At 45.4% G+C, this 20529-nt stretch overlaps 1 protein-coding gene across 1 annotated transcript; it reads left to right on the plus strand.

Moving 5' to 3' along the window:
• Window positions 1–351: 351 nt before the first annotated feature.
• On the plus strand, window positions 352–20392 carry susd6 (sushi domain containing 6). Its single transcript, XM_086100273.1, has 7 exons — window positions 352–598; window positions 5130–5294; window positions 14116–14310; window positions 15036–15230; window positions 15316–15454; window positions 16505–16950; window positions 17875–20392. The coding sequence occupies exons 2-7, from the start codon at window positions 5171–5173 to the stop codon at window positions 17898–17900; spliced, it is 1125 nt and encodes a 374-aa protein (XP_085956399.1). The 5' UTR covers window positions 352–598; window positions 5130–5170; the 3' UTR covers window positions 17901–20392.
• The last annotated feature ends 137 nt before the right edge of the window (window positions 20393–20529 follow it).

Below are 20529 nucleotides of genomic sequence, written 5' to 3' on the forward strand. Positions count from 1 at the left end.
AATATGTTCTGTTTCTACCTGTACAGCATCTATAATTGTATGTATGGAATAGCTGGGATGATCGTTTGTAATTACAAAGCAAAACATTCAGTATCCGCCTATATTCTCATAAACCTAAAACGACGGTAAATTGGTAAAGGTATCACAGTCCAAGCTGTTCATATGCTCGTTGCTTATTGTCATATTGTAAAATACGTCGGGCCCTTTGTGTTCTTTTCTCACATTTTTCTTTGTCTCAGCACGAATGGTGCGCTCTTACTCTGAAGGGGCTTGCTTTAACTTTGAAGGAGTCCTGAGGATGACTTGACAGATTAGGACCCGCCCTTTTCACGGAGTAGCCATGGAAACCGCGCGAGAGCGAGGCAGCTGGTCGAGTTTTCACACAGCGAGTGTTTCCGCTCACCTAAAATAAAGAACTGTGACGAGCCGAGCCGAGGACAAGGAAACAACAGAGCCTCGCTGGTGGAATACGACGACATAGACGACATCATTTGTTGATTTATTAATTTTTTTCGTCAACTACCGTTCGTTTACGTCGCGGTTAAATGCGTCGAATGTGAATAAGGGAGGAGGGCTCGCCGCTGGTAACCTTTTGTCGGTAAGTCGTCTATTATTTGGCAAGCTAAACGGAGAAAGGCCACTACGAGACTCCCAGTGGTTGCTTTATGTGTTTGGTTACAAAATGAAATGATATTTTGTGTTTCAAATGGAATCGTAAGGAATTAATCATGATCTCACTTGGAGGATAAGTTTCCTATTTTTAAACTTGATACTAAACCGCTGTTAATTAAGCCGTCGCAGCGGATGGTGTTTCACAACATTGAGGTTATCTCAGTTGCTGATCCATAACACGGTCATTAATTTGCTGATTTTTATGATGCATCATTACTTAGAATAAGGCTTTACTACAATGTACATTAAAAAAAGCAAGCCTCGAGTGCTGCTTGTGTATTGTTACGATTCGGTCACGTGAACAGTGATATATTCTGTACCTAATTAGCTATCCGTAAAGAAAAGAAATGCAAGTCTAAAGAGATTTTGTGTATTGTGTGCGTGCGTTCTCTCCAGCCCGTCACTTTCTTTGTTTAAATATCTCGCAGTACATTTGCACGTGTCCTGGCGTGTGACCGACTGCTGCTGCGAAGGCGGCAGGACGTCTCCTGAGAACTGGAACTGATGTGTCGTAGTGTTGACTTTGGTTTGGGTTGCTCATATGTTCCCCCACACCACTGTCCGATTCCACCCTCGCTTTTGTTCCAGTAATACGTTGAGTCGTTTCCTGTTTGCTGGACAGGACAGGACAGAAACGTCACGCACTCAAGGATGGAAGTGATTACTGACTGTCTGGCTGAAATGTAATAATAATGACAAAGCTAAGAAAGAAGAAGGGGAACGCAAGAGATTTACGGGCAACACATGGTGTGATGAAATGTTTAGAAGTTAGGGTTGTTCTTTTCTGGCACAGTGAAATCGAAGGAAACAACATCCAGACGCAATCAGTTTCAGAGAGATGGTTGGCCTGCAGGATGGTAGATTTTTGAATCCTGGTCTTGGATCAAACTGTCACCATTAAGGTGCCAACACTGTGGTGTTTTAACCAAGCCCAGACTTCAAATCAAAAGTTTCTTTTTCGCGCCTATTTTTGTGTCTAAATCCTGTCCGTCATGTTCCTTGAGGTAGCCAAGAGGGATGACCAGCCACTGTGGTGCTTACTATCAACAGCTATCACAAGAGTGAACGAGTGCGTGCCATGCAGAGCTTCGTCTTTGGGCTCCCTCCTCGGGCTCCGATGCCTCGACCAGCTGCGGTAGCTTTAGGGCCTGTCGGGTGGAAATATCCTCTCGGCTGTTTCTTTGGCACAATGACTGCTTTCTGTCCATGCCTGTGCTGCTGCTTTCCTTGGATCGCTTGCATTCACGGAGCTGCAGGCGGCTGAAAAGCTGCAGCGACAGCCTGCTGGATGGATGCTCGTCAGGCTGGTGTCTGAAGTGACAGTTGCCGATTTTTTTCCCCCCTTGTAATTGTACAGCTTACCATCTTATATCAGACCTTTATTTGTGACTATTGATTGTTCAACCATGAACTGGAGTCAATGTGGTCAGAAGAACAGTCGTGGAAACAGTTAAGATGTGGGTAAAATTTGACCACAAAAGTCAAAATCATCTCACGTGTCAGACGTCAACATAGCGTCGACGAGACCCCAGCATATGTCACCTGAACTCAATCCAGCGAGTAGCCGAGGATGCTGTTGACATGAGCTGGGTATTTTTCTTGTGGCTTTTCTGTGAACCGTGAGGCAGAAGTGACTGCTACGACAAGCTGTTAGTTAGCTAGCATCAACTGTTTTATTGTTTCGACGGTTGATGCACAAAAGCTTTTGTGTATTTGCATAGCTTTGGTCATTTGAGCTTCAGTTAAGTTGTTTGCTTTTGAGTGGAAGCACACAGTTCTTTGACCTCTACGACTCGCTTCTATACTACGTGGTTTATGGTTGACTCATAAACCATTTTTGAGATTTCAAACGGTTACTCTCACATTCTAATTGCAAATATTGTTCATGCTGTGGTTAGTCTCTGGAAGTAGTCGTCCTGTGTAGCAGGTTTCTTGGTATTCTGTGATGCAGTGCGTGCACAGTGGCGCAACAACTTTAACGATAGCATCGGCGCATAGCAGGATGAAGTTTACTTTGGATGAAGTTATTGATGCGCTCTCACCATGCTCGATAATCCTTATGGTGACGGAACCGCACGTGGTATGTGAACAGGTTAGACTGTTGACTTAGCTGACACATCTTTGGTTTGGCGCGTTTGTGGTTAGCGTCTTCCAACATGCTCGATATTTGCTGCCTTGATGTGCGATAACGCCTACATGTGTTCTCATCACCGCACGAATTTCGCGATTTGCTGGTGTTTTGTAGCCCAATAGACTCTCATTCGGTGTTTGTTAAATTTTCGCATCAATATCCAACATACTATTGTCAGTCAAGCGTAAACAGCGATGTCATTTTTTGTTGTGACGCGTTTTGGTACCTTTGGAATTTTTCCTGTGTGAACAAAAACGAAACCAGGCGAGACGGAGAAATTTACACCTACAGATGTGAAAGACGTTTTATTATTTTAATATATTACTGTGACACTCTCAGACAATAACGACGACGATCTGATGCAGCGACAGATGAGTTGTGTTTGTGTCTGTTATGTGCTCTATTAATATTAATGAATATAACATATTATGGGACAAGCTTGTGGATATTTCTCAGTCACTAAATGAGATTATAATGCCACTGAAGCACTTTAATCGAGTGCTCAAATCCCGCATCCTAAACGATATGGCGCTGCGTATTTCTCTCTGCACCGCCAATGCTTTAGTTATGGATGCCCCCCGACGTGAACCTGCATGATCACACAATTCAAATGAAGTTGGCAACTGTGAGCCTGCACCCCTCCCGTCCTCCCAACACACAGAGAATTATTTCTCCATATACTGTCAGCAGACGTATCCTGGGGTCAACCGAGAACCTTTTTACCATCCAAATGATTATTATGTCGATTACTTAATTGAATTAAATTGCTTTTAAAATGGATTCTTTCTAGTTTGGAGGCAGAATATCCGTACATCCCCATCTGAGATTTTGGATGTTGGAAAAAAAAAAAAAAAGCTAGAACATGTTTAGTTCTAAAGGTTAGCATGGGCACTGATGTATTTTTGTTCCCTTTGGCTCGAACTGTCTTGTCAAATCTGGTTTGCGTCATTCTCTCCCACAGACCTGCACCACATGCACGTATCTGTTGCCATCAAACCCTTGGGAACAGAAGGCCGATGGTAGGCGGCCGGGCATCTAACCTGCTGTTTGCGTATCGGAAATTTCTGCCCTCGCTCCTTTCGAATTCCCCTCAGCTTCAATCATGTGAAACTGTTATTACGTTGAAGCATGTGCAGCCTGATCAGATATGCTGCGATTGATGTACTGGAGCGCTCTGTTCTGTGAAATATTTACACTCAGCACATTGAGATTGGCATAGCAAGCATTTTTAATGAAAAAAGAAAATCTGCTCAGCTGAATTCACCCCTTCCCCCAACTAATATTCTGTGACGGCGACGTTTCCAAAGAAACGGTGGCATTGAGGAAAGGTTGAAAATGCCAGCTTCTAAAGGTTAGTTTGAAGGGACTAGTGACAACAGAAACATGTGCATCGTCACCTACTTCCGCGATCGGGAGTCTGATGTCTTCCCCAACAACATGCAGGCTTGCGCATTGCAACCCAGTCATTTGAAGTCACACGCTTACTGTGTCACCATCAAAGCAACTCCGGGTCATCTGTCAGTGGCCATGCAGCAGATCCGCAATCATATCCCCTGCCCTCTAATTGTAACCGTGCCATTACAGTTGCCATTAGCTCAGCAGCCATGTGGACCTCGACCATCCACTCGCTCTCTCTCTCGCTCTCTGTTGAGTCCGCTGTCTGCAAGCTCGCCATAGATAACGAATTGTCTAATACTAGATTTCGTTTTTCATAATCCCATCAAACAGTGGACCGAAACCTGTGTTTGATGAAAACAGGTTGTTAATAATGGCGCCACACCCATCACGTTTCTCATTGTTACTTTCCACAATGCGGTGTTACCGTCACACGCTGCACCGCCCGCCTCAATAAGTAGATGCTCATCCGTAGAATAGCTTGCTGGCGTCAATGAACAGATCGCCTCAGAGCAGGAGTCCTGCCTACCTTGCACGTGCCTGTAATGCTGCTTCCTCATCGGTAGCGGGGATTTGTTTTCCTGCCGCGTCATCTCGACCAAAGCATTAACGGATAGTTTATTTAGATCTTGGTCCAACGCCAAAAGTGGGAACAGAAGCTCAGTTCCAGGAACTTGCGTGCTCAGGTTGTCAAAACGGAAGCCCCGAAACTGCCAATGTTTTCGGGACCACCGCTTGAGCCTTTGGAACGCGAATAGCAACTCGTGCAGTAATCAGGTCGCTGTTTGATGTGCCGAGAGAAGGCCCGGTTTCATTGTCTTGATGACTTCTAACCTGAATGTCGTTCACAATCCCGGCTTGTCTCTGCGGTTACATAATATGATGCTGAATGTGTATAGTAACCCATGTTCTCTCTCCCTCGCTGGAGCAGGTTAAGCCGTAGAGGACTCTTGCCGGTTGTTGGAGGAAAAGATGTGCAATGGAATGGTAGCGTTACATACGAGAGCCCCTTCCTCCTCCTCCTCTCTAGCCCACAGGCTGGCCTTCCCCTCGCTTCTACTCCTCATCACTGTGCTCCCCCATGGCGGCGCATCAGGTAAGGCGCACATGCACACGCACACGCACACACACACATGCTTACTGTCTACTGGAGAGTGCGCATGGAATAAATTACCATTTTAACCTGGTTGCACAGACTCGCGGAAGTTATATTTTGATCGTCTTGCAGCAGATTAAATTGGCTTATTTTTACCCTCGGGCCGCTCAGGTTGCAGTGCTTCTGTTCGTCGCCTTAATGAATGACAACAGTCCGCTCAGCCATTGAGTGAAACAGAGAGAATGTTATCCGCCGCAGTCATGTCGCTGTCATCAATTTATGATCCGACGTGAGAATTCGGGTCCTCTGAGCGCTTTTCACAGAGTAAGCAAGTGTTGAATTTTACTGCACCAACCCCCAGGACGAGTTTTGTAACTCAATAGGATAAAAAAAAAATTAAAAAACCTTGTTCATCATTCGCTGTTGTCGTCCAGCTGTTTGGTTGATGATTAAAAGTGTAAACTTTCATCTGGTCTGATCAAGGACGATGCACTCGCATTATACAAACAAATATTGTACATTGTTGCATACTTGGAAGCCTTTGCTTGTGCCAGCTTCCCGTTCACGTCAACTCTCGGATGTCCCTCCTACACACAGAAGCACACGCCATCTGCAAACACGCGCGTGCACACAAAGCCAGCTCGTGAAATGTGCCAGATGTCCTTGCTGCCGGGGTCACGGCGACTATGTATGTTTTCATTGAAATGGGTTCGAGATGTATTGTTTGGCTGTGGGCTGTGCTGCAAGTGTTAATAGGTTTACTTTCTTAAACGTCTTGAATAGATACATGTGTGTTTGTGCGCATAGGTGTGTAAGCAACACAATAGAAAAGAGGGAGGTTACATAGTGTATCGCCTCGATTATGTAACACGCGATTTGTGTCGAGCCCACGGGGGCTGCTCTGACTCTCACGTTCAGGGCCCAATACGCTGCCAAGCTAGTCCGGCTAAATGTATCCTTAAATCCCCAGGTCACGTGTGTGTGTGTGTGTGTGTGTGTGTGTGTGTGTGTGTGTGTGTGTGTGTGTGTGTGTGTGTGTGTGCGTGTGCGTGTGTGTAATCAGCCTTAAAATGCAAACCAGTGTTCTCCATAAAAAATTGCACGGTGCCAGTACTTGACTGTGTCGGGCCACCCGCAATTCTCTGTCGCCGGGCCTAGTACATCCATCCATCCATTTTCCGAACCGCTTGATCCTCACTAGGGTCGCGGGGGTGCTGGAGCCTATCCCAGCCGTCTTCGGGCAGTAGGCGGGGACACCCTGAATCAGTTGCCAGCCAATCGCAGGGCACACAGAGACGAACAACCATTCACGCCCACACTCACACCTAGGGACAATTTAGAGCGTCCAATCAGCCTGCCATGCATGTTTTTGGAATGTGGGAGGAAACCGGAGCACCCGGAGAAAACCCACGCAGGCCCGGGGAGAACATGCAAACTCCACACAGGGAGGCCGGAGCTGGGCCTAGTACAAATTTCCTAAATAAATACAACATCGACACATTCTTCTTTTTCAAAAAATATTTCATTTGAAATATTTTGAGTCTCAGATCATTTTTAGCGCTTGTGTGAATGTTCGCGTTTTTACGAGGCCGTTGTCGTGTAAACGTCCCGTTGAACATCTGCAGTGGATCTATTGATCTAGTTTGTCTTTGTGGGTTGTGACAGAGGATGCAGACGTCGACAGGGAGTCAGAGCTGCAAGAATCAAGACTCAGCTGGGTGAATAAAAAGGTTTATTCACATGATCACATGCCTGGTTTTCTGCTGTAACAGCATTATGTGTCAGGAGGCTCAGATCTTTTTTTTACGGGTCCACTTAAGTAGATAAACAACCCCCCCCCCCAAAAAAAACACAAGTTTCCCATAAACAGGCCTGCTGTTGGCTCTGCATATAGCTCGTATTTATATATGTTCGTGTGTGAGAACAGGAAATGGCTGTCACTGGGCCTGAGGGAACATGCCATCCCTTTGACCTCAGTCAAAGGGATCCTGCATCCTAGCTTTTCCAATAGGAACTCTTTTTGTCAGACTGACACGAGTATGAGTATTCACCAATAACGAGTACTGATACATCCCAGTCGATTCAATGTATAACATTTAATTTAACACAATGACAAAAAAAAGTAAGCGTAGACCTTTCTGACACAGATGATAATTCATCGATGTGTCACTGTTACTACTGCAGAGGAGGACTTGATGTTTTTTTTTGTGTGTGCACTCGAGTCTGGCGGCCTTTCTGAAAGCTGTTTTCACAAATAGCGAAGCCTCGGAACAATAGCACCCGCGCAATTAACTGTGGGGGATTAATCCCCAAAGTCCTGTTAGCCTAGCAGTTTGTAAGCATGCAGGGTAAGGCAATCTGTGGACTACTGGCCCCCCACTCTGAAACGTGAGAACAAAGAGGGCTTTGAGGGAGGGGGGGGCGTTGGAAGCCGCGGGCCAAACCACTGCAAGCTGGAGTTCCACTCGATCACCAGCCTGCAATTACCACTGCAGTGAACACAGCACCCGCCCTTGCCCCGAGATATCGCTCTCCTTTTTCATTTCAACCGTGATCCAGGTGAGACCAGGGGGCATCGAGGGGCGGTCTGCTTCAATCCTTCACCTCCTCGGTTTCACCGTGTACGTGGATCACTTGAGCCGTCGTTCTCTGTTCTCAGCCAGTGTCATTGAGCAGCTTTTCGCCCCATGTTTGTCATATGTTCATGTGTCCGCCAGACAAAATTGTTTCCTGGCGAACGATGTGTGTGGTTGAAGCCGTCATAATAATTTCCAATGGGCGTCATCTAAGCGATCAGCCTGCTGAGTAGACGACATCCCTGACTAATGAGCTGCTATATATATCCCCCCGCTCTCTTCTCTTGTCTTCTTGCCTGCGTTTGGTCTTTTCTTTTTTTTTCCTCCCCCAGACTTGACATTGACGTTCCTTTTCTCTCGGTTTTAATAGTCTCTTCTATTTCATGATACCTGTTTGTGGGTCTCGTGTTTCAGATTTTTTTGTATCATAAATTTTCGACGGATTTCGATTTTAAAGGCTTCTCCGCGGGCCCAACGAAATGGCAAAGTTATGGAGGTGGATCACACCGTATGTCAACATAAGCTACTTGTCGAAACAAGTTTTCAGGCTTTGCAATCCCACCAGGCGCTGACACCGAATGCTTTAGACATCTACTTTCTGGAAGGTCTTGGGCAACTCTGACGCATCCAGCTGACTTCTTCTTCTTCTGCTGCCTATCGGTGGTCTCATTCTTGATTTTAATATTGTCTTCCTCAACACTTACTGACCCGGAACGCACGAATGATAAATATGCAGTGTTCCAAAGTACCCTCACCTAAAAGCGCTAGGTGTCCAAAAATTGGCATTGCTCAGACCTAATCGTTCACGGTGTTCTTGACAACATTCTGAATCGATGAAGCCTTCTATTAGCTTTTGCCTAGCATCAGCGTTGTCGGATGCTTTTAGCGTCCAAACTTGCCCGCTCTTAAAGTGAAGCCCTCCATTGCGCATAGGGGCACGGTGCACCAACTTGGAAAGCGAAGCACTCTTCTGACGGATTGATTATGAGCCGAGGGGAAGGGCCGGCCTGTACATGCGCGGTCTTGCTGCATTTCTGAAGATTGCTGTCATGTGACAAGGTAGTGCGCTGCTGGTTCTCTTGAACTCGCAGCTTTGCTCCACAAACAGCATTGCTGCCCGTTTGCTGCTTCGTGTGTAGACTAAAATGAATCCAATTGCAAATGAAGGAAGACTACACACACCAGATATAGTAGCCGGTCATGAAACTCTCCTCTGATCATATGCTTTGAAGGATAAGTTGGCGCGGGGTTTTTTTTTCCTTCTGACTGCACGATCGTACCGTTAGCGTGTTGACTTATCACGTCTAATACATGGTCTCACGAATGACTAATGAACAGTACGTATTTCCTGTGTGCAAAATGTCTCTTACTTCCTGATTAGTTTTTTTTTTTTTTGAGCTGTCAGCTGCCATGCCTCATTGTGCCGTTTGTTTTAGGGAGTGTTTCGTCAGCGATCAAGACCGCAGGTTCAAACCCTCATCTAGATAAGATCATGCTTTTGCACAGAGATCCATGCAGCCTCTGGCTTCTACTCAGAAACCAGCAATACAGGATATCGTCGCAACTGTGTGCACTTTCACTCAGTAAAATTGCATCCCCCAATCAGATAATTATACATCTAATATCAGCGTCCGGTGCGATGCCTCTGTCGCAGCTCTGATAGGGACAAATTGCAGCGTTGACTTCATTCCGCGTCTGTTCCGAGTACGGTATGTCTGTTTCTGTCTGTCTTTGTTTGACTTGGCTTGCTTCACATGTGGTGCATCACGCCTTTTCTTGATGAGACTTTTGCTTCAGAAAATAAAAAAAGGTCAGAGAGAACCGGGATCAATCACCACGCTCACATAAGTCAAATTTAATATTGTTTCCCTTGAACATGTTTTTTTTTTTTTTTAAGCAAAGGCTTCCAAGACGTGTTAAGTATTGTTGCTATCCACTGACAACAGTGAACGCGTTTACATGTTTGTCTTTTTTTTTGTTTCAAAATTGTAACTGTATCAGTTGATGCACAGCTGATGCTGTGAATACTAAATTAAAAGTATACACCACTCTGCTCCGTGTGTAGCGCGGCCTCATGTTTCACAAACACGGTTTGATGTCGCTGCTATTTCCTCACCCCCTTGTCGGCAGTTGCGCTTTCGAAGGCGATCAGTCAGTCAGCACTGCAAATCTAACATCCGTGCCCTTGCGCATATACGATGTGGAGTTTTTGATGTAAATGGTCTCTCCCTCTTTGGTGCAGGATATTTATGTGCTGTTTATTCCTCTGTAAATTGAAGGGAAATTAACAGCTTCACAATGACTCATCCATTTAAGAACCCTGAATGTGCTGTACTATTGATTTTGGTCACTACATTGGGCGCATTAAAAAAAAAATTCAAAAGGTTTCCAATTTGCAGAGGTTATTTGATTTGGATGGTCAAGGCGCCAGACTCGGAGAGTCGCGCTGGCCTCTCACTTTGAGCCAATGTCCTCAACCCTTTGCTGGCTGACAGAGTCTGCCTTCTGAAATGCGGCCAGCTCACAGTTGTTACAGTTCCACCGACAGTCTGGGAGGGGCAAGCGTGGGGGTGTGCTCAACACATGCACATGTGCAAAGGAGGGGGATGCGGAGTGGGGGGTGTTCCCCGACACTCTCTTTTGTTTTCCCCCTGTAAACTGAGAGGAAGGAATTCTGCCTCCCAGCTGTCCTCAGTGCCGAGGATGATAGAAGAGCATAGGGGGAGTCACTGTTTGCCTTTATCCCATCTGTTCTTCAGGTCAGTGTGTGTGTGCGTGTGTGTTTAATTTGCAAAGTGGGGTCACATAATGGCGCACTCCCCCCCTCCCCAGCCCTCAACCGCTTTGACCTCGCATGCACACGCAGCCCTTCAAATGCAAAAAGTGTCTGTTGTTCTTTTGGGAGCACCACTGCGCCCCCATCCCTCCGTGGGCAAGAACAATGGGATGTAATAGCAGCACACGTGGCTCGCCTCAATGCGTTGCTACACCACAGGGTGGATGGGTGGGGAGTGGGGGGATGTTGCTGTCTGTTTAGAGACTTCCTTCTCCTCCCTGGGCGAATGTAATGTGTGCGCTTGCAACCCCTACAAGGGCAGATTTGGTTCGTTGGGAAACCACGGCCGTTTCACTGGAGTGTCGATTTTTTTTTTTCGATATAGGTGAACGTTGTGTGGCTCATAAAGGCTTTTTCTGTGCATTTTGTTTTCTTCATCCCATGGATCTTCTTATTCGTGTACTGTGCAGCACTCTAATTCTGACATTTTGGCTAGCAATCCATTGGATTAGTAGGATAAACTGGCAAACCTGGAATTAAAACGAAAATAGCTTGATCCAAAACATGACCAAAATTTCATCGAAAACAATCCCCGCCCTGGAAAGAGGCCATTAATGGAATCTAAAAAAAAAACATATTTACAAGGCCAAAGAGAGCATCATCATCCCTTCGTATTAATCTTAATCCTTCAGACGCATAAATTCCCTGATTCCGAACGCACACATTTATGGCCTATTGTTCAATCGAGCGTCTAAACAGCTGGCTGCAGAAGTCATCGGTATCTGATCTGCTTTGGAGCGCACACAGCTTGTAATAGAGGATAATTAGAATTTTAATTTGCCTTGCGGGGGGAGGGAAACACTGTTTTAAACCCTTCTCTCCCGCCCCCCCTCCCCAAACTGTGTTTTCCCCAATCCAGACCCCCCTCCAGCTCTGCGTAGGCTGGTGCCATTGGTAACAGATGGGGAAAGGGAGATATTCTCAGCCAGGCAGGCACTTGAGAATAAGTCGGTGGATTTTAACGCCCCAGCCTCGATGTCCCCTACGACGCCCTAAGGCCAAAAGATGTTAAGCTCGAGGATCGTCCTCATGAGTTTGCTCGGTCGGGCCGTCCTTTGTTCCTCATTCCACGGTTATCCAAACCGTTTGGCCATGAAACTGGCTGGTCAGCTGTCATCATTTATGCGAAAGGGCGTGCGCACAAGTACAATGACTGTTTGAAAACGCGGCTGCCGCCCATATTTTGTAACGCTTATCCTGTTGAGGCTCACGGCAGGAGCCGTTTACATCCATATTCATCTTCTTTTTCTTCCGAGCTTTGCATAGTTTTAAGAAAATCCAGCACCTGAAACGTGTGTTCTCATGAAATTACGATAACAGCCAGTCACATCTGCTCTCTTATTGAGCTTTTCTGTCATTTTTTTAAAATCGAATTAACATCCTCTTGTTCATCAAGATGACATCAGACTTGTGAGAGAACTTTTTGTGTTCCACTTGTGACTCATTCCGTTCCTCATTGGTACAAACCAGGGTGGGGTGAACTGGTATTGCTTCGTGTTTTTCCCCTCTGTCCTTTTCCATAAAAGGAAGGAGACACACACGAGGACATGCACATTTCGACCAATTTTAAGATGTTGGACCAGTATTGCTTCAGTAGTCCAGTCCAGTAGTAAATGTTTTGTTGCTAACTACTGTATTTTCATGACCATAAGGCACACTTGAAAGTCTGACATTTTCTCCAAATGGAGCTAATCATGTTGGGTCGCCTTGTGTATGAACCGAGTTCCAAAATCTGTGAATGCTCTTGTGTGACTTCGATGAGGGGTCCGCTTTTATGGAGGAAATTGCCATCCGCGCCGTATCGTTACAATTCACTTGAAGTATATTCATTTTTATGAATTCATGTGATGTGGTCTCTTGGGCTAAATTGCCCAGCACTAGAATGACATTTGCTCCCCAGAGCTTCTGCATGAACAGCACAAGCTTTTCCTGGCATGAGAATGGAAGCTTGGCCGGGGCTGGGCTTCTTAAGGACCACTGGTTTCAAAATGGATTCACATTTTCCTGGCTTCGGGGTTTGTTTCGACTGCACCCACTAACCTCGGTGAAATGATCTGCGTGCCTGACTTATAAAGCCCCGGGGAGTTCGCATTGTTGTCTTCTAATGCAGGCTGTTCACTCGAGTGGATGGAGTTCTGTTCATCGCAAATAAGAATTACTCAAACAATTAGCATGTCTTTGTTGTTTTTCAACAAGTGCTACATTTACATATAGAATGGACACTGTTAGGATTGCTTTTCAGGTTTGTTTAGAGGAAACAGCCCCCCCCCAGGGCCTTTTGTGTCCCCTGCGGACTCACAGCCCGAGGTCATCAATTCATCACCTTTCCTTATCCCATTAACACACTCTCGATTTCCTTCTCGCTCAGCGTTTAAGCATTACAGCCTCCGGTGACACAGGCCAGAGTGGCGAGGACTTGACTGAGAACTGTTTATGGCCCACAAATCACAACACGCTCTACGAGTAATCGAGTTATGTTTGAAGCTTAGAACTTGTTTGTCTACGGTGATCGGTGCGCACAGCGCATGTGCAAGCAGATGATATCTTGTTTTGGTCCACTTTATTTTAGGTACACAAAGATAGCAAAATGAGCCCTCGTTGAATTCAGGAAATACACGCTACATTTCGTGTGTTTGCTTACAATTCAACGCTGCCAGTTAAGAGTCTAGTTTTTCCCGAAGATTACAGGAAGTAGGATGACTTGTTCTGGTAATTGTGCCTTTGAGTTGTAAACACCCCCAGCAAGATAAATGCTTGTTTGCAATGTTTCTGTTTATCCATAAAACGTATTATGAGAGCTCCGCAGTGGAGCAAATACAGTTTAATGCACGATTCATCAAGTGAAACAATGTGGCGCTCCTTGTCACATGCGAGTCCATTCAACGCACTTGAGGTCGCGATAGCACACAGCAGGGGCGGTCTCCACCGAACCTGCCATTTTGATACAGTGCCTCTCCCTTTTGTGGCCTCAAATGCGTCGAAGAGTCCGGGAACAATTCCCTCGAGCTGTAATTATCTTTTCCACCTGTCAGCTTGACTGAGTTTCCCTGTGAAAAGCTGTTTGACCCATCGGTGGCAACCCGCACGGACCAGCAGACATTCAGTCTAACGGAGTACAGCACACCCAAATCCTTTCAAGTCAGAAGGAGAAAAACTTGTTTGTACTTGGTTTGGTTGACGAGAAGATGGGTATACACTCTACATTTTTCAAATTCCAACTCACACGGAAGTGGAACGTAAAATGTCATGGCTGAAGATGCCTGAATGTGTTGCGTCAGAGCTAAATGCATCAAGGGAATTTCGATGATCATCAGTCCTCGTCATGCAAAAGTCAACCATTGTGGTGGTCTTTTTGGCTCAGTGGCGGTCATCTCATTCCAATCCCTGTCGTGTTTTTGTTTTCGTGTAGGTTGTGCGCAGCCGCCTGCCGTGCAGCACGGAGACCTGGTGAACCAAACTGAGGCTAACAGGGACTCCTTTCCCGTGGGCACTGTTTTGACCTATGGCTGTGAGCCCGGATACATCGCAGATGGACCTACCAGCATCATTTGTGACAGCTCTGGATCCTGGTTCAGTCAAGCACCGCGCTGCATTCAAAGCAATGGTGAGGGGTCAGGACAGCTTGGTTTTCGTGGAAATTCTTTCCGGAAGCCAGGCCGTAGTTTGTACTCCACTGAAGCGCATCGGTCGCCAACCGTTTTTGAACCATTGACCGCTTTCATGTCAAACTGTTTTGCACAGACCATATCTGCCTCCACCCACGCGTAATAAAGGCTATAATGTGATAATGATAACAACTCAATAAAGCAGAACCAGTTGAAGCCCTGACCTTGGTCTCCAAAGGGCGGCGCTTTAAAGTGTCTTGGCCTTAAGAGATAGTTGCCACATACTGTACAGAGAGCAGGATATTATCTATTTATACCTGAAATAGATTCAGACCTGAAAAGACCTTTGCTCTTGTCTAGGATGTTTTTATTTTCTGCAAACAGTGGCAATAGGTTTTTACTACATTATATATTTACCAGCTCAGAGCGCAATGGGGATTGAACGGATTAGCTGATTAATAGATGCATCGACTTAACCGCTGGGCGCAACATGGACGCATCGCTGACATCATTGATTAATCTGAAGTCATCCGATGTGTACTGCAAACACATAACGTGCGTAACAATTAAAAAAAAAAAAAAAGTATATTGTGCCAAGTATCGCAACGGTAACGGGGGTACACTTGTTCTTGAGAACAGGACAATTTACCCAGACAGCACTCTCGTCAGATTTCTTTCACAGTGGTTGATGGTTGTGAAAACGAGCGTCCGTTTTCCTCTCCAGTGTGCTTGCCCCCCACTGAACCAGAGAATGGTGGCTACCGGTGTCACCCTCCTGGCTGCCACCGCCTCACCCACAAGACTGTCATCGAGTACTTCTGCGATGAGGGCTACGCTCTGAAAACAGTCTACAAGTTTCTCACCTGTGAGAATGGCGAGTGGGATCGTCCCATGCAGATCAGCTGCCGACTCACCCAAGGTTTGTCACCGAAACTAGCTTTTTTGATTTTGGGGACATCCAGAATTTGCGCGACATTTCCTCTTGATCCTCTTTCATCCCACAGACAAGGAGCCAAGCTCTCCACTCGGCATACCAGCACTGTCTATCGCGGCGTCCACTGCTAGCTCGGTGGCACTCATCCTGCTTTTAGTTGTGCTGTTTGTGCTCGTGCAGCCCAAACTTAAGTCCTTCCATCACAACAGGTAAGATGGACACCATATTCGCAGATTTTCAGCCTTTACACATTGTCATAATCATCATTTAAAAATTGGAAAAGAGAACTCATATAAAAGGAAGTCCCGCTGTGATACCAGAGATTATTCGTGTTGCTGGTATATCAGTAACTCATTTTTACAGTCATGATTTATTTGCAGGTTTTAACACGCGCATAAAAAGGCAGTGACGGGAACTGACGCAGATTTACACATTACGGCTATGTGACAACCATGTCAAAGTGTGTAATATGCTTCACACTCACGATAAGCACTGCTCAGATAGATCAGAGATGAAGCTAGCAACATACCAAAGAAAAAAACACTGCCAACAACTTCAGTCTGACTCTCTCGCGTTGCTCGCATGAATGGACCTGACTGCAAATCCGTTGCCAGTAAAGCTGTCCTCATCCAGCAGATCGCTACAGTAAAACTGCTAAATAAAGCGTCATCATCATTCGGGGTCACATTGCCCATCCATTTTGGTCCCTCAACGTGGCTCTGCGACTCACTCTCGTTTCGTCTTTCAAGAGTTTAAGAGCGGTATCTTTTTTAATTGGCGAGTTCCCACCTTGAAGCAGCAAAGCTTTAGTTGTTTTAGAGGTCTGCTGACTGCACTTAGACACTGGGTCATGTAAAGTGCCCGCGTCGCCACACAGTGACACGGCAGATCTGTCCTTGTTGAAACACGTGTGGATGAAAATCGACCTACTTTATTGGCACCGTTCCTGAAATCCCGAAGAAAGTAAAAATGTGGGCAGCGCATTTGTCTCATCTGTGACTTTAGTGATTAAAGGCCACCGTAATTTGATCCAGTGCTTATAAGCACAGTTGTTCGTTGTGAAACGAGAGAGAGCGAGAGCCGAGTGCAGTCTGTAAAGATAAAGGGATTGTACAGTCACGGCTAATCGCCTCCACCCACTTCTGTGGTATGCAACACACGTGACTGCGCAGTACCTTTCCACCTGACCCTGCTTTTGTGATGCTGTGTCTGGCTTGCCTCTCTGCCTGGTTCACTCTCTTTGTCCGTCTGCCCGTCAGGAGGGAGCAAGGAATCTCAGGCCAATCTGGTTCCATCATGGTTGAGGGGGTTCAGGTGGCACTGCCGTCTTATGAAGAAGCTGTGTATGGAAATGCTTCGGGCCCTCCTCCTCCTGCACCGCCTCCTCCAGCTCCTCCCGAATCCAGAGTCCCTATCGTTCTCTCTGAGGGTCTCCCGCAGGGGGCCACGGGAGGCCAAGACCCCAGCGAAACCCATCACCACAGAGACTTAGACTTCTGTTTCCCATCCACCTCTTCCTCATTCCCCTCCCACCATCATGCAGAGACGGCGCTTGTTCATCAGGCACCTTCCTCTTCCTCATCATCGTGGGCTAGAGAGCACCCTGGGGGTGCGTGCGCAGCCCCGCTACCTCTCCGTAGAGACTCTGAGAGCAGCGACCAGCACAGTCTGCTCTCTGTCACCTCTACAGATGACTTTTCTGATGGTAAGCTGTGGTGCCAACAGCAGTGTCAGAAATGCTTACTACACATTTTGACAGCAAACAGTAGTGAGAAACCTACCAGTTTTTCTTTTTTAATCAATTAAGAATGTTCCAGTCTGAGCTCAAATAGCGTATAGTAAAAAGGGGCGCGCAACTGTAAGACAATGAAACACACCATGCATGCAACAAAAAAAGTGTCAACACAATAACTGCCATATCCAGAAAAGGAAACGTAAATCAGTCCTCTCTGTGGTCGTCAGCTGTTTTGAAAACCAGCGCTTTTTTTCCTTTACGTTCTTTTCACGCTGTGTCTGTCTAATCTGATCTGCTTGTGTCCTGCGCTAACCTTACCACTGCGATGGTGGTCCAAAAACTACAACTGTTTGTAATGGTAGGATAAAACTACCGGTACTCCAAATAAGCCGTTTAACACGCTGGATTGGTTTCAGATCCATACCACTATAAAGAGAGCATATTAAAAAACAGCCCAAAACATACATTATGCACAAACATATTAAAACACTTTTTTAAAAAAGTATTCCATGGACTTTCGTACATACGAATTGAAGATTCTCTTGCTCACATTCACCAAATAAGAGGCTTGCTTCAAGCTGTTTATTTCTCATTCCCATGTGAAATTTGCTGCAGAACAAACGAAAGTTAAACACTGCATGTTTAAAGACCAAAATGTTAAACTGAGCCACCTACCAACAAAAGTCTTCTCGCTTAAACACAAAAACGATACAGCACATTACTCACAGTTATATTTTCTCTGTCTTTTGAGGCAACAACTACTACTGCAAATTAGCAGAGGACCTTTTCTGCCTCTTCCTCTTAATCTTATTTTCACTGCATGTAGCGATGCATTGACACAGTTAACTGCTGAATCCCTGCTCACTTCCAAAATTGTGTCCTGTCTCCCTGCAGATATTCCTTTGCTGAAGGAAGCATGAAGCCTACCAGCGTGCTAGCAACAGTCTCCCGTCTCTCTCTGCTGACCAGGACCGAGTGTGTCTGTCAACCCCACTTCCCCAAACACGCCTCACAGGCCAGAAGAGACAAGACTTCGAACTATGCCCCGCGCAACCTCTTCTGCCATCGCTACAGACGCAGAACAAAGCCATCAACCAGTACACACTGCAGCACAGGCAGTGATGGACCGCCCAAAGGAGCCAACTCGAGACGTGATAAAGCGGCGCCACGTCATTAAAAATCCTTGGCAGGCTTTGTATATGATTCAAACGTACCTAATGAGTCAAGGCTGTATGCTATGGGCGACGTATTACCACACACTCACCTTCTTTCTGGTTGCAATCTGTAAATTGTAGTTGACAGAGGCGCCATCAAAAAACATCATAGCAATCAATAGATTTAAAACAGGAAAAATTCTGAAGTTTGCTCCTGGCCCTATATTGTTCCAAATTGTCTTCCCGCTGTACTTGAAGAGTTGTGAGTGACAGTTGGGTGTGTTGTGGCCCTCTTTGTGAATGCTGCATGTTTGTTTCTAGGGATGGCTGTCACTGCACCATGGCCCACTCTGAATTAAGCATGAAGCCTCCTCTGTATGTATCTCTCTCACTCTCTCGCTAGCTATCTCTGTATCCAGGCAACATCCAGCATATGGGTGAATGGGATCAGTTGGGATGAGTTGAAAGCAGCGTGGAGACCTGCTCCTAGAACCTGGAAGAGAGCTTTCTTTCGACGTTACATCAGACTCGAAGTGAGATGCAATATCCCGGTTTATAGCAGTTGAGGAAGGGGCTGTCCATCAGGCTGATTGGTCATGACTAAACTTCAATATAGCTCCAACAAAATGCCCCTTCCTTCTGTATTTATTGTTTGACGTGTGGCTCAGTTGGTTTTGCAATGATGAGTCTGATTTTGTGTGCGAGTGTCTGTCTGCATCTTTGTGCGTGAAGCAGGAAGAGGACATGTCCTCAATATAAGTGCGCCGCGTAACAGCCATTTCCGATCAGCCCCTTCTTATATTCGAGGCTATATTCCGTGTTACTTGACCAAACGTTACACGGAAACATTAAAACACAAATCGTACAAGAAATGAATCCAGGACACACACGTGTGTCTTATTTCTGCTGACTAGCATCTCCCTAGAGCAGTGGTTCTTAACCTGGGTTCCATCGCACCCTCGGGATTAGGTGAATCCGTCTCAGGGGTTCGACGGAGCCTCTGCCATGGAGGTTAAGACACACCCGACTCAACATGTCAATTAGTTATGACACGCCCGCCTGGCCATTACTGGCTGCAGATGATCACATTACATTGCTTATCCAATCAGTGCTGCGGGAAATTTAGTTCGCTCAGTCGTCAAAGTGTGACCGACGTGATCGTACGTCATGCACAGTTCATTTTGTGCGCCATTTAAAAAATGTATACTTATGTCTAGAAATGTCATTTACTTATTTCAGTTTTTAATCATGCGTTTTTACGTGTTGAATTCATAAAAAAAAATCTTATTTTTATTTTTCACTAATGAAGGGTTCGATGAATCTGCATATGAACTGGTTGAGTTCAGCACCTCTAACATGGTTAAGAACCACTGCCCTAGAGGAACGGCTTTGCAACAACCATCACACGGAAATGAAAATATCACATTTGTGCATTATTGACATAACTGCAACTGGTTGCAGTGAAATAACAAATAAATAATGATGTTTTGTATACCCTGGCCTCCATAAACCCCTAAAGCCAAGAGCATATTATTTAAAAATCATGCGTTTTGTCATCCTCTATTTGTCAGTTGGTGTTTTTTGTGGTTGAGCTTTCCACCATGAACACAGCATGACCCCCCTCACCCCACCAAGAAAATATCAAACCGGATGTGATTTTTCTGATCTATTTTTGCTTTTCATTATTATTGCTAACAGAATGTTGCTTTAGACTTGTATGTTTATTTTTTCATGTATTCGCTTAAGCTTCTGCTTAGGTGGTTGCTTTTTCACTATTGCAACATTTTCTGTTTTCCCAAAGGCCTTATTCTTTTCTATTCTATGCATACAATTGTCTTTATTTGTCGCTGTTTATTTTGTCATCAAAAAAAAAAAATACAGTAATGTCCATCCCTTTCTGTCCTTACCTTGCTTTCCAGCTACTGTGGTGATGACACTGATGATTTTTATGCGCCCCCGTGTTTCATAATTGCTTCTCTTTACTACCTGGCGGAAACTATTATGGGGTTAAAGTTTAAAAAAACAAAACAAAACAAAGGCAACGTAACGTTGTCTTCAGAGGCACTGTTGTACAGTGTCTCGTCCCTGAAAATAACCTACGTTTCACTTTCTTTCTTGGTTTGAATGCTTTCGGCTTCTGGTCTTCCCCTGTACATGGCAGTGGGTGTGAGAATATTAATTTAATATTTGTACAAAGTTTAATTTAATTTTACAGTGTGTATATAACTTTCTAATTAAAGCTTTCTTTTGAATGTGAATGATGTTTCATTTATTAAACTTAATGTAATACTTTTGTAAGACTGCTAGAGAGTTGATTACCTGTCACTTTTATCGTTATTAGTCGAATTGGCCGTGTACTGTACCTAGAAATCAGAAATACGTCCATCCCTTTTCT

This window comes from Hippocampus guttulatus, chromosome 20 (assembly GCF_054856545.1).
Source record: "Hippocampus guttulatus isolate MCC_2025c chromosome 20, RoL_Hgut_1.0, whole genome shotgun sequence".
Classification (NCBI taxonomy): domain Eukaryota; kingdom Metazoa; phylum Chordata; class Actinopteri; order Syngnathiformes; family Syngnathidae; genus Hippocampus; species Hippocampus guttulatus.

Coding starts and splice junctions, on each gene's coding strand:
- susd6 (XM_086100273.1), top strand. CDS start 5,171: ATGTGCAATGGAATGGTAGCGTTACATACGAGAGCCCCTTCCTCCTCC. Junction 5,295..14,115: donor CCCCCATGGCGGCGCATCAG/GTAAGGCGCACA, acceptor GTTTTCGTGTAG/GTTGTGCGCAGCCGCCTGCC. Junction 16,951..17,874: donor TACAGATGACTTTTCTGATG/GTAAGCTGTGGT, acceptor GTCTCCCTGCAG/ATATTCCTTTGCTGAAGGAA.